Below are 14,131 nucleotides of genomic sequence, written 5' to 3'. Positions count from 1 at the left end.
TCAGGTACCAGGGCAAGAAGAGTGCCAGGCTCTGGAAGACTGACCTCTTCTCAGGTACTTCCTGCACTGAAGCCCAGGGCAGTGACAGATCCCAGCTAACTGCAGACTTGGGAAAACCAGGCCCACCCCTACTTTTGCTGTTTAAAGGAGAAATTGTAAACCAGTCACACAAATCATCAGCATTTATTTCCTGGGTCCTAGGTGTCACTTATCTTGGTAGAAAGGGCAAAGAGTTGGTCAGACAGTTTTGAGCACAAAACCCCTTCCCTAGAAATGGATCTGTGGAGTTCCATGAGAGGACGCAGAGCTGCATAGAAGGTCAGTTTAGCTTATAATGCCTCCCCTGCCCCCCGCCCCCCCAAAAAAGCCAGCTCTCTCCCTCTCTGCTGAAAAAAGGTTTAAAGTTTTTAAAAAGTTTAAAAGTGTTTTTTAAAAAAGGGATGTGAAGATCTTGACCCAGAAGGTTGGGCTTGGAGAGGGGGGCAGAGCTGGGCTGTGGCTGTTGCCCAGGCCACCTGTGGAGATGCGTTCTTGAGGGGGCTGCTCACTCAGGTGCCTGCTGAATAAATAACACCCCACAGCTACAGGGCCTCGAAAGTGTACCTGGGCACAGTGAGGAGGAGGTGGGCCAGTGCAGCCTGAGGGTGCAGGTGGAGGGCTTGCCAGGGCAGGGGCCACGGTGGCCTCTCGGGGTGCCTTTTCACTCTGGCCTGGCCTGCCTGGGACAGGGGCTCAGAGAAGAGACTGCCAGGCCAGTGCCAGGGCTCCCTGTCCCGGTGAGGACAGTAGGTCTCTTTTCCATCCTCCATGGGCAAAGTCCGACTCAAGACGAGGTGGTCCCATCGCTGCTCTCGGGCTGGTTGCTAGCTTCCTTGTCTGGGGTGCCCACTTCTGTCTGTCCTTCTGGAGAGGAGAGAAGAGGAGCATATACACAAACGTAAAGGAATAGAAGGCCCAGCCAAAGTGGTAACAGTGGATGAGCCCTGGGGCGCAGAACAGGAGCTGGAGTACAGGTGGTCGTGGCCAAAGGGGCCTTTAGCCTGGCCTCTAACACGTTAACCGTTTACAAAGAAAATGTGTGTGGTGCTACTAAGGTCAATGCAAGGCCAGGATCATGGATGAGGATAGCTACAAGCCTCGGTGAAGGGCTGTTGAGCGTTAGGAGGTTTGTGCGGGTTCTCCAAAAGGAGAGGGCAAATGTGAAGGTTGCTCAGTGGGGAACCAAGGTGTGGCTGAGGCAGGGCCCAGGGCTGTTTCACTTTGCTGTGTCCTTACCAGACTATCCCCACCCTCCCGCTAGGGCCTCTGTCTTGCATCCTCAGACTGAGCCCTACACTGACTGAGGCCGAGGACCCCACCCTATCCTGAGCTCCAAAGGCTGTGGACTGGCAGGCACTTTACACACAGCCTGGAGTGATTAGGGTCATGACATGGATGAGAAGAGCAGGCTAAGAGAGAAGCAGTGGAGGGAGCCAATGTCTTTTTCACTGACTTTAACTTCGGCCACAAAGCAGCACACTCCAGGGTTTCTAAGGGTCAGATGTCCTCGACACTGCCTCGTTCTGCCCCTGTAGCAGTGCGAGCAGCTAGTAGTGAGTGGTGCAGCCAGAACCGGATACCTGGCGCCTGCCCCCATCACGACTCCCTACCCTGGGGTGGCACCTGTAGCAAAAGCTTGGGCCCAGAGAGGCCTTTTGGCCCTCCAGAAGCCTGACAAACTAGTCTGCACTTGGGGCAAATTTCCCAACTTGTGATGTTCTATTTGACCCTGAGCTTCTTGTTCTGGCAAGCTGGAACATTCTTGTTAGATTCCCTGGTAATTTCTGCTCTGCCATTTCTTTGCTGAGGGACCCCAGGCAATTTGTTTCATCTCTCTGAGCGTTTGATTCCTGACCTATAAAGTGAGGATGGTGAAACCTCCGCCCACATGTGATGGGGGTATAGGGCCTGCAGGTGGTCATCTGGCACGTAGAAGGTCTTCACCAATGGTAACACTTCCTCTGTGCCAGTCCCAGCGCTCTCTCTCAGTAAAGTGTTTTGTTTTTTAGAGAGCACGAGAGTGAGTGGGGAAGGAGGTGGAGAGGGAGAACTTTAAGCGGCTCCACACCCAGCGTGGAAACCAATGCAGGGCTAGATCTCATGGCCTTGCGATCATGACCTGAGCCAAAATCAAGAGTCCGATGCTTAACCAACTGAGCCACCCAGGGGTTGTGGAGGAGAAGGTTCTTGAGCACTTTTGTCACCAACCAGTACCCTTGGGACTCCCTTGAGCTAGTTTCAGTTTCAGGGCACACTTTAAAATGTTTCATGGTTATGTACTGCTGGGCAGTGTACTCCTTTTATGTCTTATCTGTTGTTTCATTATTAGGCAAAGTAAGGAAATCTTTGCGCTCCCCACATAAGAGATACCAGGGAAGGCAAAGGTTGATGTATGCTCTGCTTAGCGTTAACACACACCAGCAGGCCACAGACTTGGGAGGACTGGGCAGCCAAGCCTTTAGGACAGGCCAAAGCCATGCCTCGCCTTCCATCTGGGTAGGCATCTGTCTTCTGGACTGTGTTAAGCAAACAGATTCTAAGCCGGGCCTCTATAAGCCCATAGGCTCACTCACTCAGTGAGTCTGGGGTACTGAGCACAGCCCCCAGGCCTGCCTGTGGAAATCACTCGGTGCAGGGCCCAAGGCAGCCTACAACTCTAGCATGAATGCTTCACTTCCTTGCAGTGAACACTGTTCCTTCCCCAGGTCCCGTTTTTAAATGTCTGTCATCCCAGCAGGCAAATGTCCTAGACCCAGAGGACCCAGAGACTTGAGGGATTCCAAATTAGAGAAAATAGGTATTCAAAAGGCCTGGGTCCATGGAAGAGTGGCTACCACTGCAGAGGTAGAGGGGGACAGAAAAGTTTACCAGAGCTGAGGATAAGGGTGCAGAAGCTCTGAGCAAGGCCTCTGGCTGCACGCCCAGTGTGGAAGTGAGGCAGGCTGGTCAGTGAGTAGCCGTTGACTAGGCAACCTCTCCCACCTGCCAAATGCCATGTACCATGTGCATAAGACAAAGATCCAGGTGAGAGAAGCCCACAGCTTGGAGGAGGGGTGCTATGCTAAATGGGATGATGGAGATGGCTGGTAGCAGAGGTGCTACCTCCTGCTTGTGGTCAGGGAAGGTTTCTCAGCAGAGAACAGTCTGGTCTCTAAGAATGAGAGAGGTGAGCCAGGCGAGGGGAGGGCAGGAAGAACCAGCCCGAGGAAGCAGTGTGTTAAGGTCCACAGGGGTTGAGAAACACATGTGTTCTCCTCTGGCTGGGTCAGAGGCAGCAGGCTGAGGTAAGCCATGAGGGGTACAGGCCACAGGACAGGGAGGGTTGACATTATCACTGGAAAAGGGAAGGGGTATGGGGTGTGCTTCCTTCGGCAGGGTGCTGTTCTGTGTTAACTTACTGGTGATCCTGAGCAAGCCACCCAGCCTCTTGGGCCTGTTGGTCCATCTATAACAGTAGTGGGTTGAGTCCATTTCTCCACAGTGTACTCTATACTTAGTTCTGGCCAATAAGCACCAAGGGCTCTAGATTGGAGACTACATTGGGGTTGGGGTGCAGGATTAGACAGTGGCCCTCCAGGACAGCTCTGTGGGAGACACATGGAATCCTATAGTTGCAGTCTGCTGTGAGAAGTGACACAGACGTCACCCCTGAGGAGCTATGGGGACAGGGAGGAGAGGGCTCTACCCAGTGCAGGAGGGTCAGGGAAGGCTGCCTAGAGCAAAGTCCCAGGGCTGACCAGTGCACTGAGCAGAGGAGGTCCACTAGGACAGGAAGGGAAGAACAGATGCCCCAGGAACTATGGGGGTTGCTGGCTGCTATTTCCCCCATTTGTTCAGGCAGCCTGTGGCTTCCAAACAGCTGCTCTCCTGGAGCTCACATTCAAACTCATGAAATCTTGTCATTCAATCAGTGTCAGGGCAGGCCCCTCTGAGCACCTAGTAGGAATTCAGCCATAGGACAGGTGGGAAGGTTTCAGCAGAGGAAACCATGACACAGATGGCTCTGGGGAGGGCATGCCTGTGCCTTGACAGACCAATGGTGGGAATGGGGTGAGGGTAGAGAGCCCCCCAGTTAGATCTGAGAGGAGGGCAGGGCTTGGTCACACCGTAGGGTGCTGTGACAACTCCTGCTTCAATATGAGTGTGACAGGGGGCTTGGGGTAGAGGCATGATAGGACAGGATGGTTTGAAGAAGCCTGCTGGAAGCTGGCTAGCTGGTGGGGAGTGGTGCAGGGAGGCCAAGTGTGTGGGCCATGAGTGAGCCAGGTCGGGGTTCTGGGTGCTGAGGGTAGAGGGACCTGGGATGTGTCTGGGAAGGGAACTGGCAGTACCTGTGGATGGAGGTGGTGGGGAGGAAAGGGAGGGGCCCAGGATGCCTGGCCAGAGAGTTCTCAGGGCCTGAGACACTGGTGCCCTCCAGCCTAGAAACTGGTTAGCCTCTTGGCCATTGACCATGAGACTGGGGCCTGATTTAAAGTGAGCAGTCTAGGACTTGAAGGGCAGCCCCAGAGCCCGGAAGAGGGACTCGTGAGCAAGAATGAAGACCCATGCATTCTGACCTGCTCCCTCAAGTGTCAGCTCGCCCATGTCTCCAGCCAGCTTCCTCACGCTCACAGCCTCGGAATCCCCCTGGATGTCAGGGACCGCGTTTCGACGGCCTGTCCGGTCACAGGAAATGAAATCTGAGTAGGAGGACTCAACCTCCATCATGCCTATCGCATTGCTCCTCAGACCTGTGGGAACAGGGGCAGAGGGACAGGTGAGGCCAAGTGCATCCCAAAGCAAAGACTCCACTTTGGCTCCCAGCATGGATGTCTTTTGACAAAACGATAGTTTTTGCTTTGATCAATGAAGACAAAACGCAGAAGAGTATGAAGAACAAAATAAATCACCCATAATTTCACAGCCAAGAAACTACTATCAACAGTTTAAAAAACATCCTTTGTCTTTCCTCTAAAGTTATTGATAAATATCTAGTATTGGCTATGTGCTGTAGATGCAGCCGTGAACATATCTGCCAGTCTCAGTCCTCAAGGAGCCAGCAGTCTTCTGGGGGCCATAACAAATTGCCTAAATCACCCAAGGGACTACCAGTGCTCAGGGATTCCAGGAGGAAGGCAAGGTACTGGAGTGACTTACCTGGGTCTGACCAAGGCTGGGGATCAGAAAGCAACATTTTAGATGAGCTCCAAGAAGACTTGTTATCTAGACAAGGAGTTGAGGGGAAGAGCATCTACGAAGGCTAAGGAGAGTGAAGGGTATTGTGGGATGCAAGAACCAAAAGAGCCATGGGCTGGATATGCTGACCGAGGGGGCAGGGACACCAAGGATGCTGCTGAGATAGGAAGGGGCCAGATCACATCTGTAAAGGTCACGAAAGATCATATCTGCACTTTCAAAGATGACTCTGGCACCTGGGTTGAGCAGGGCCCAGAAGTGGGCAAGTTGTGGGCTCCTGAAGGTCAGGTGTAAGAAGATGGTTAGTGGAGGAAGGAGGAGGTAGTGGTGCAGATTCTAGATTACCTTGGAGGTTAAATCAATAGGACCTGGTATCTGACTGGTGGGGAAGTGAGCTTTCTGATCCAACTAAGCTGAAGTGTAGTTTACTAAGATGAACAGCAGAGGAAAATTTTGGGGCATGATGGTGAGGTGAAGATTAAGAGTTCTATTTGACCAAACCAACTTGGAGATGCTTGTGAGCCCTGTAGGGGGAGATGCAGAGTAGGTGCTTGGAGTTAACGGGCTAGAACTCACAGAGAGATGGGGAATGGTATGGGGAAGAAAGGAAATTAGAAGTTACTGCTACAGAGATGATTAAGAGCTCTATTGGTTGATAATACAGCCTACAGAGAGAAGAAAACCACATATATAAAGAAGAGCCATATATATTTGAAAACACTGGGGACGGGGCGCCTGGGTGGCTGGGTCATGCTCTCAATCTTTAAAAAAAAAAAGAAAACATCGGGGATTATACTGTATTTTATAGCCTCCTCCGTAGAATATTCTAGAACATGTCATTAAGATTCCCTCTAGATGAGTTTTGTACACACGTACTTGGATGTACCAAGATTTGATCAGTCCTCTAGAAATGAACATAGAGGTGTTTCCAATTTTCTACCATTATAGACAGTACAAGATCTTTATGTAAAGCTCTATGCCTAGCTCTAGTTATTTTCTTAGAGTACATCTCTAGAAGCAGAATTGCTGGGCTAAAGAGAAGGATGAGATGATTTTTAAGCACATTGTTTAGACACATTGCCAAGCTGCCTTTGTGAATAGTATAGGTACTTACGATGACAAAAAATAAGGAGAGAAAAAACTTTTAAATTCTGCACTATTCCTATTTATATTCCCATTTGCGACACATAAGATTGTCCATTTATCTGCACCCTTGCCAACGATCAGTATTGCGATTATATAAAAAATGTTCATCTGCTAGAGGGACATGAACATTTCTCACTGAGCACCTCTGATTTTCTGAAGGCATTCAAATAACACCAGATGGACCTGTACTGATATAGCAAGGTTTCTGAGATAAACTGTTAATTGCAAAACAACACCTAAGATAGAAACTAGTTTCTGTAGGGAAAGAGCAGATATGAGGAAAAAAACTTTGTCAAGTGTGGTTCTTTGTAACTAAGGGGAACTTTTACTTCTAAGACTATTTCTGTAATGGTGGAAGTTCTTATCAGCCCAATCGCATGATGCTTTCATTAGGTGACTGACACTGGCAGAAGGTGCCTGGTGTAGGGGGCTTAGTAAGTGTGGAGAGGGAGTGAGCGTGGAAGGACGGGCTGGGCTGCCAGTATGGAGGGCTGGCCCCACATCTCCCCACAACATCTAGTTCAGAAGACACAACTACAGAATATAGCATGGGCACTATGAGAATGCTCTGCCCCTCTCTGGGCCTCTGTTACCCCATCTGTAAAATAAAGGCAGGGCTTGTCTAAGGCAATCCCCCCAAGCTCCAATAGAGGGTGTGCTCAGACTACTTTTCTTGGCTGCCTTGAGAGAAAGAAGTTGCCCCAGTGCTTGGTCTTCTCAGCAAAAAACAAAACAACAAACTCTCTGAAGTCCCAGATGTGGTTCCTTCTGCAGGTCACAGAAGTTTTACTTCTGCACTCTCCCTCTTGGGAAATGGCTCAAAGCTTCAGAACAGGGGACTGGCCTGTTGCAGTAACAGTAATAACAATAAAATTTCTGACAATTCTAATAGTAATAATAAAGGTAACAGTTACCAAATCATTCTATACTTTCTGTACCTCCCTTACTAAATTGCCACAATAGCCTTCTGAGGTCATCGAGGTGAGCTTATAACCATGACTCAGAAAGGTGGTAGGGGGATCTATCTGGCTCCTGGGCCCAGGCTCATCCTCTGTGTTACATCTGCTGCCAAGCACAAGGGACAGGCCCTGGGAAGGCCACACCACCTCCCCAAGCTCTGTCTCCTCAACTTCTTTCCAACTAGGATGTTGGTTCCATAGAACAGGGATTTCACCATGCCAGACCAAAAGGCCTAATCCAGGCAGCAGAGCCAACACACTCTGGCTGCTGCATCCTTAGATTCTCGACCAGTGCCAGGCAAAGACTATGTGCTCAATAAATAGTTCTCAAATTTCTGTCTACTTACTATCTTCCCTCCATCTCTCTTTCCTTATCTGTGGCGACTCCCAAGTGCTGCCAGGAAAGGTCTCTGTCCATTGTAGACTACTGATATTCTTGTCCATTATCTCTAGGGTCTGACACTGTGGGATGGAGTTATAAGCTCCATCTAAAAGGTCAGCTTCCCATTGGAAGAGACACCCTAGGGCTTTGGCTCCTGCCCTTGCCTAACAAAGTTACCCTGTGCAAAGAGCTGATCCTCCTAGCTCAGAGAGGGAAATGTGCCAAGTGCAAAGCCCAATCCTAGAAAACACCAATGCACCCAGCGTGCTCTGGCTGCCTCTGCCCCATCCTCATCCTCTTGGGGAAGAGGGATTCTAAAGCTGTCTTAGGATTTAGTCTGGGGAGCCCCCTGATCCGCAGCACAAGCACACAATTTCATTTATCTTCAACACTTGAATGTTTGCTCTCTGTTCTTTAAAGTCAACAGCAATGGGGAAATGAATCCTTAGAGTTGGAAACTGCGTCAGAAAATGGTCATTATCAGACTGCTAATGACAGTATAAACTGCCAGAGCCTCTCTGGGGAGTGATTTGCTCAGATGCATTAAGAAACTTCAACTTTTTTCATATCCTTGAGCAGCTCAGTTCATAATAATTGATTCTAAGAATCCAAGTTGTGCATGAGGATAAATGTACAAAGATATTCATATTACTTACAATAGTCAAAAACTAAGATATCAAAATGAGCTCCTATATGGAAAACAGAGAAATATATACATATCTAACTAATTTACAGCCAAATGAAGTATACTTCAGGCATTAAAACATTTGTGATTTTTATTTTATTTATTTTATTATTTTATTTTAGAGAGAAAGAGAGAAAATCTTAGGCAGGCTTCTCTCTGCTGAGTGTGGAGCCTGAGGTGAGGTTCAGTCCCAAGACCCTGAGATCACGACCTGAGCTGAAATCAAGATTTGGACGCTTAACTGACTGAGCCGCTTAACTGACTGAGCCACCCAGGTGCCCCATGTTTCTGAATATTTTTAAAAGACCTGGGAAAATGTTCACAACTGTTAAATAGAGAAAAATATCAATGATAGCATCACAAATTTAAATTACAATTAAAAATTTTTCTGTATTCTTCATAGTGAAAACATTCACTTTATTTTTAAATTATTTCATTTTTGAGTATGTGTGCATATAATATAAAACTCAAAAAGAACATGCATCAAAAAGAATAAAATCCTTAGGAACAGCCAAGCAGTGAAAGACTCGTACTGAAAACTGTAAAATATTAATGAAAGAAACTGAAGATGACACAAACAAATGGAAAGGTATTTCCTTCCATTAATGGAATAATTAAATTGTTATTGTTAATTGTTAAAATTCCATACTACCCAAAGCAATCTATAGCTTCAATGGAATCTCTATCAAAATACCAACAGCATTTTTCACAGAACTGTAAGAAATAATACTAAAATTTATAAGGAACCAATAAAAGGCCCCAAATAGCCAAAGCGATCTTGAGAAATAAGAACAAAGCTGGAGGTGTCACACTTCAAGATAGACAACAAAGCTGTAGTATCAAAACAGTATGGTACTGACACATAAAACAGACACCTAGATCCTAATGGAACAGAATAATGAGCCGAGAATAAACCCATGCTCACATGGTCAATTAATCTACAACAAAGAAGGCAAGAATATACACTGGGGAAAACAGTCTCTTCAATAAAATGCTGGGAAAACTGGGCTACTTTCTTATACATCAAAATAAACTCAAGATGGATTAAAAACCTAAATGTGTGATCTAAAATCATGAAACTCGGGATCCCTGGGTGGCGCAGCGGTTTGGCGCCTGCCTTTGGCCCAGGGCGCGATCCTGGAGACCCGGGATCGAATCCCACGTCGGGCTCCTGGTGCATGGAGCCTGCTTCTCCCTCTGCCTATGTCTCTGCCAATCTCTCTCTCTCTGTGTGTGTGACTATCATAAATAAATAAAAAAATTAAAAAAAAAAAAATTAAAAAAAAAAAATAAAATAAAATAAAATAAAATCATGAAACTCCTAGAAGAAAACAGGCAGTAATCTCTTTAACACTAACCACAAGTGACATTTTTCTAGGCATGTTTCTTTCTTAAGGCAAGAGAAACAAAAACAAAAACTATTGGGACCACATCAAAGGCTTCCTGGTTTCATCTTTCACTTAAATCTCAAATATAGTTACAAATTCAAATTAAAACTAAGTTCAGACTTCATATTGAAGTCAGTACCATGGAAGAGATTTTAAAATGCACGTCATACCCATGTGAAAATACTCTGAAAAGTATAACATGTAACATAAAGCTTAAAAAATTAAAAAACAAAAACAAAAACCCAAACCTCAAAAGTTGTTTTTTATCTTGCTTTTTTAATTTAAAAATGTATCCTGGAAACAATTCCAGATCACCCTGAAGCCACAGCACTGATTACCAATCAAAATGTGAGAAATCCAAAATTCTTTATAGCTAAAACTTTTTTCTTCTTTTTTTCATTGACTGTATGGTATACTGCTGTCTCTGCTGTAGACCGATTACTTCTCTCTTGATGGACTTTGGGGTTGTTTCTTTTTTTTAAGATTTAATTTTTTAAAAATAATCTCTGTACCCAGTGTGGGGCTTGAACCCACAACCTCAAGATCAAGAGTCACATGCTCTACAGACTGACCCAGCCAGGTACTCCTGGGGTTGTTTCCATAAGAGCAGAATTGCCACATTAAAGGATCTGTGGATGGGAAAGGAGTGGTGAATAGACACCACCAAAATCTGCCTCTACAAAGGTTATTTCCCATTGGAAATATATGAGGAACACTTTGTTTCTTTGTTTCTTTTTTTTTTTTTTAAGATTTTATTTATTTATTCATGAGAGACACAGAAAGAGAGAGAGGCAGAGACGCAGGCAGAGGGAGAAGCAGGCTCCATGCAGGGAGCCCGATGCGGGACTCGATCCTCGGTCTCCAGGATCACACCCCAGGCTGCAGGCGGAGCTAAACCACTGCGCCACAGGGGCTGCCCAAACTTTGTTTCAATACACTCTCATCAACATCCTCATTTCCCCGCCCTCTGTCTGAAGGGTGAATGAAACAGTAACTGGTTCTTTAGCTTATACTGTTCCTGTGAGCAAAGCTGACCATCTTTCAACGTCTATTTCTTTTTCTGTACACTGTTTATTCAAATCCCTTTGCCTATTTTTCTACTGGATTATAGCTTTTTAAAATTGATTTGTAGGAATTTACATATAAAGGAAATGAGTCTTTTTACTGTATGAGGAATTACAAGTATTTTTTACTTGTCATTTGTTCTTTGACTTTAATTTTTGGCATTTTTTCCCCATGCACACAATTTTTCTATTCATGTGATCAAACTGATCCATATTTTATTTTATGGCTTCTAGGTTCTGGATCACTCTCAGAAGATCATGCTCAGAAAAGTTTTTCCCATTCTGAGATTAGTGAAGAATTCTCCCTCATTTATTTCTTACACTTTCATGTGCATAGAAGGCCAAACTTTCTGTTTGATATAAAGGAAAAAGGAAGAAGGGAGGGAGGGAATATATATATTGCATACGGTATATCTGGAAAAACAGAGAAAGTGCTTGCCCTGGGGACAGTGTCTGGTGCTTATGCCTTTTCCTTTTGTACCTTTTGAGGTTTGGGTTTTTGTTTTTTAATTTTTTCATGACTTTATTTTTCACACTGAAGTCTCTGATCTAGAGTTTAAGGTATGAGCTGGAGATCTACCTTAATTACTTTCTCCACTGACCTCAAAACCATTTGTGGAATAATTAAACTGAAGGAGATCCCAGACTCCATCTTGAGAAGTCTCTCATTAATAGCTGGGAAAACTGAGGCTCAGAAAAAGCCACTTGCCCAAATTTCTTGCATCAAGGAGTCCTAACTCTTGGTCCAGAGCTCTTTCTCCCATACCAATCTGCCCCTTCAGGAGGCCTGGGGGTGGTGGTGGTGGTGTATGTTTTGGTAGGCATCTCAGTATAAACATGCCGTCCGGCATCCCTATTCACTAGCTTGGAGACCTCAGACCATTCCCCTCACCTCTCTGGACTTGCTTCCTCCTCAGCGGTGTGGCGATGACAGTAACACCCTGCTGATCAGGGGTCTACTGCGAAGACTGACAGAGACGATGTGTGTAAAGAGTCTTACAAGGTATGTGGAATATAAGAAGCACACAATTAATAAGTCATTAGTATGGCCTGTTTCAATTGGGTGTCTTATCAGTAAAACTGTCTTCTTGACATTTTCATTCAAATCCTTTGTTTTTATGTTTATGTTTGATAAAACATAGTTCGTAGGTATGTAGAAGGCCAAAAACTTATACTTCCTTCTCTTGTTCTTTATGAAGGGAATGTAAGTTCCGCACAAGAGGCAGCCGTGGCTGGCATGTATCCTGCATCCTGCTATATCTGAAAGGCCTAGCACACGGTTGAAGTTCAATGAATATTTGATGAATGAGTAAATAATAGAAGATGTTCCAGATTCTAGGGCAGAAAGATCGAGGGGTGTGCTGCCCTGATCATAAAAGGGGCCAAAGGCCTGGCTCAATCTCCATGCTGAAGGGTGATACCCATCCTCTCTCCCAGCTTCCTTTTCTCCCATATGAATATAACAAAGGTTGAAATATGCTCTCTACATGTCTTCCAGTCCTGACATTCTTTCCTTCCTCCTTCCCTCTCATTCCCTCCTTCCTCTTGTTCATTCATTGTTTACCAAACACCTTCTATATGCCAGGAACTGTGCCAGTATAGACTGTACACTGGAGACTTAAAAGGCATTTACCATCTGATAAGAGAGCAAGGCAATGAACAGGTGAATGATCATCACAGACAGTGGTAAGTGCAAAGGAAGAGAACAGGGTTCTGTGTGTGGATATTTAGTTAAGGGTTGTATGGTCAGGGAAAGCCTCTTTACGCAGGTGACCCTGTGCTGAGATCAACAGGAAAGTTGGACAGAGTGTGATCCAGGCAAAGGCAACAGCCACTCTGGGTCTAGTGATCTAAGACCTCCAATCTCAGCTCTCCAGCCCCATGAAGTACTCAAGAGTGACACTCCTCACTCTTCCACAGCCTCAGGAGATTCAAGGGCCTTCTTGGGATCTGGTCACTGGTAAGGCATTTGACTCCAAATGCCCAGGACGAAGGGGAAGACTCTTGTAAACAGCTTCCCAGACCTAGACACAGAGCCCTGGCGACCCAGGGTCAGAGACTCTTGCAGGTGCTTGCTCTGGGCACTGTCAAGCTCCCCACAGGAAGCTGCCTTTCCTTTCGGTTTCTAAGCACCCCCCCCCCCCCTCCATAAACAGAAGAGGCCCTGGGCTCTGCCAAGAACTCCATGGTCTGTTCCAAGACTGCAGCTACTAGCCCTCATTGCTCAGGCAGATTCCAGCACAACTCCAAACTGTTTTCCAAATATACCAGAAAGGTCACTTCCTGTTTTCCTTTTCTTTTTCAAAAATTAAATATTTGCAGAGACCATACAAAAAGAAAGCAGACCCTTTTGCAAAAGACACAGGGCACGGAGTGAGACTTGGTCTCGTGGGAGAGGCCTCCTCAGGGGAGAATGTTCTTAAAGGCTTCTCTGAGGGAAGAACGGGCTGTGGAAACCTGATAGAAATACCAGGGCCTACTGAGCTGGCATTCCTCAACTTCAAAGGGAAGCGACTCTTCCGAACTCTGATGGACGGCCAGAAGAGGCACTGAGGCCAGCAGCAGGAAAGTCAAGGGCCCAAACAGAGCACATGCCAGAACCTGAGAAAGGGCAGGGCAGCAGATTCTAACCAGGTGCCTTGGGGGGCACACCCAGATTGGCCCACCAGAGAGAAGTCTCCTGCCAGGGCAAGGCCTTACGGGAGGAGCCTCCAGGGAGGCTTCACTTGGAGGCAGTCAGACAGGGCCTTGGCCTCTGCACCCAGAGGGCCAGGTGGTGGAGACACAAGCTTTGGGAGTCCGCTCAGTAAGGAGGATCGGGCAGGGAGCTGAGTCACACAAAGTCCTCAGTGACCTCCTGGTTGCCAGTCCCTGTAGACATCCTTTTACTAGGATCACTGTCCTCCAGAGGCCTCCCCTAACCTCTTGGGCCGTGTCGTAACCCCTTCCACACAGATGCCTCCTCTGTTAGGGACTTTTGTGTTACAGGCCAGGCCGCCTAGGACTGGGATCAGGACCAGACTTGGGTTCTCCTCTTTATTGGTCCCTGGAAGTTCTTAATCCTTTCCCTTAACAGTAAATTGAGGACTTCCCACATAACCTAAGGCATCTCTCCAGAGCTCCAGATTTGCCAATCTGTCTACTTCAATGTGTCAAGTCATAAGCCTGCTCCCTCTAGCCTTCTCCAGCTCAGTGAAGGCACCATCTCTCCAGACTGCTCAAGCTGGAAGCCTGAAGTCATCCTGGATTCCTCCTCATCCTCCACTCATATACAATACATCACCAGGTCC

The 14,131-nt window shown here is 46.6% G+C and overlaps 1 protein-coding gene across 7 annotated transcripts in view; it reads right to left on the bottom strand.

The window, feature by feature from the left end:
- Positions 1–164: 164 nt before the first annotated feature.
- PKIG (cAMP-dependent protein kinase inhibitor gamma) overlaps positions 165–14,131 on the bottom strand; it is a 100,401-nt gene continuing 86,434 nt past the window's right edge. For 5 of the 7 annotated variants that reach the window (XM_038572414.1, XM_038572413.1, XM_038572417.1 and 2 more), the window contains 2 exons: positions 4,599–4,772; positions 165–903 (listed from right to left, as the gene is read on the bottom strand). In XM_038572414.1, the coding sequence (XP_038428342.1) occupies positions 824–903; positions 4,599–4,749 (231 nt within the window). In that variant the 5' untranslated portion in view covers positions 4,750–4,772 and the 3' untranslated portion in view covers positions 165–823. Of the gene's footprint in view, positions 904–4,598; positions 4,773–14,131 lie in introns of those variants that run through there. The other 2 variants (XM_038572412.1, XM_038572418.1) reach the window with 2 other exon arrangements.

Source organism: Canis lupus, chromosome 24 (assembly GCF_011100685.1).
Source record: "Canis lupus familiaris isolate Mischka breed German Shepherd chromosome 24, alternate assembly UU_Cfam_GSD_1.0, whole genome shotgun sequence".
In the NCBI taxonomy this organism is placed as follows: domain Eukaryota; kingdom Metazoa; phylum Chordata; class Mammalia; order Carnivora; family Canidae; genus Canis; species Canis lupus.
The sequence above is the reverse complement of the archived record's forward strand: the minus strand, read 5'-3'. Positions and strand labels throughout refer to the sequence as shown.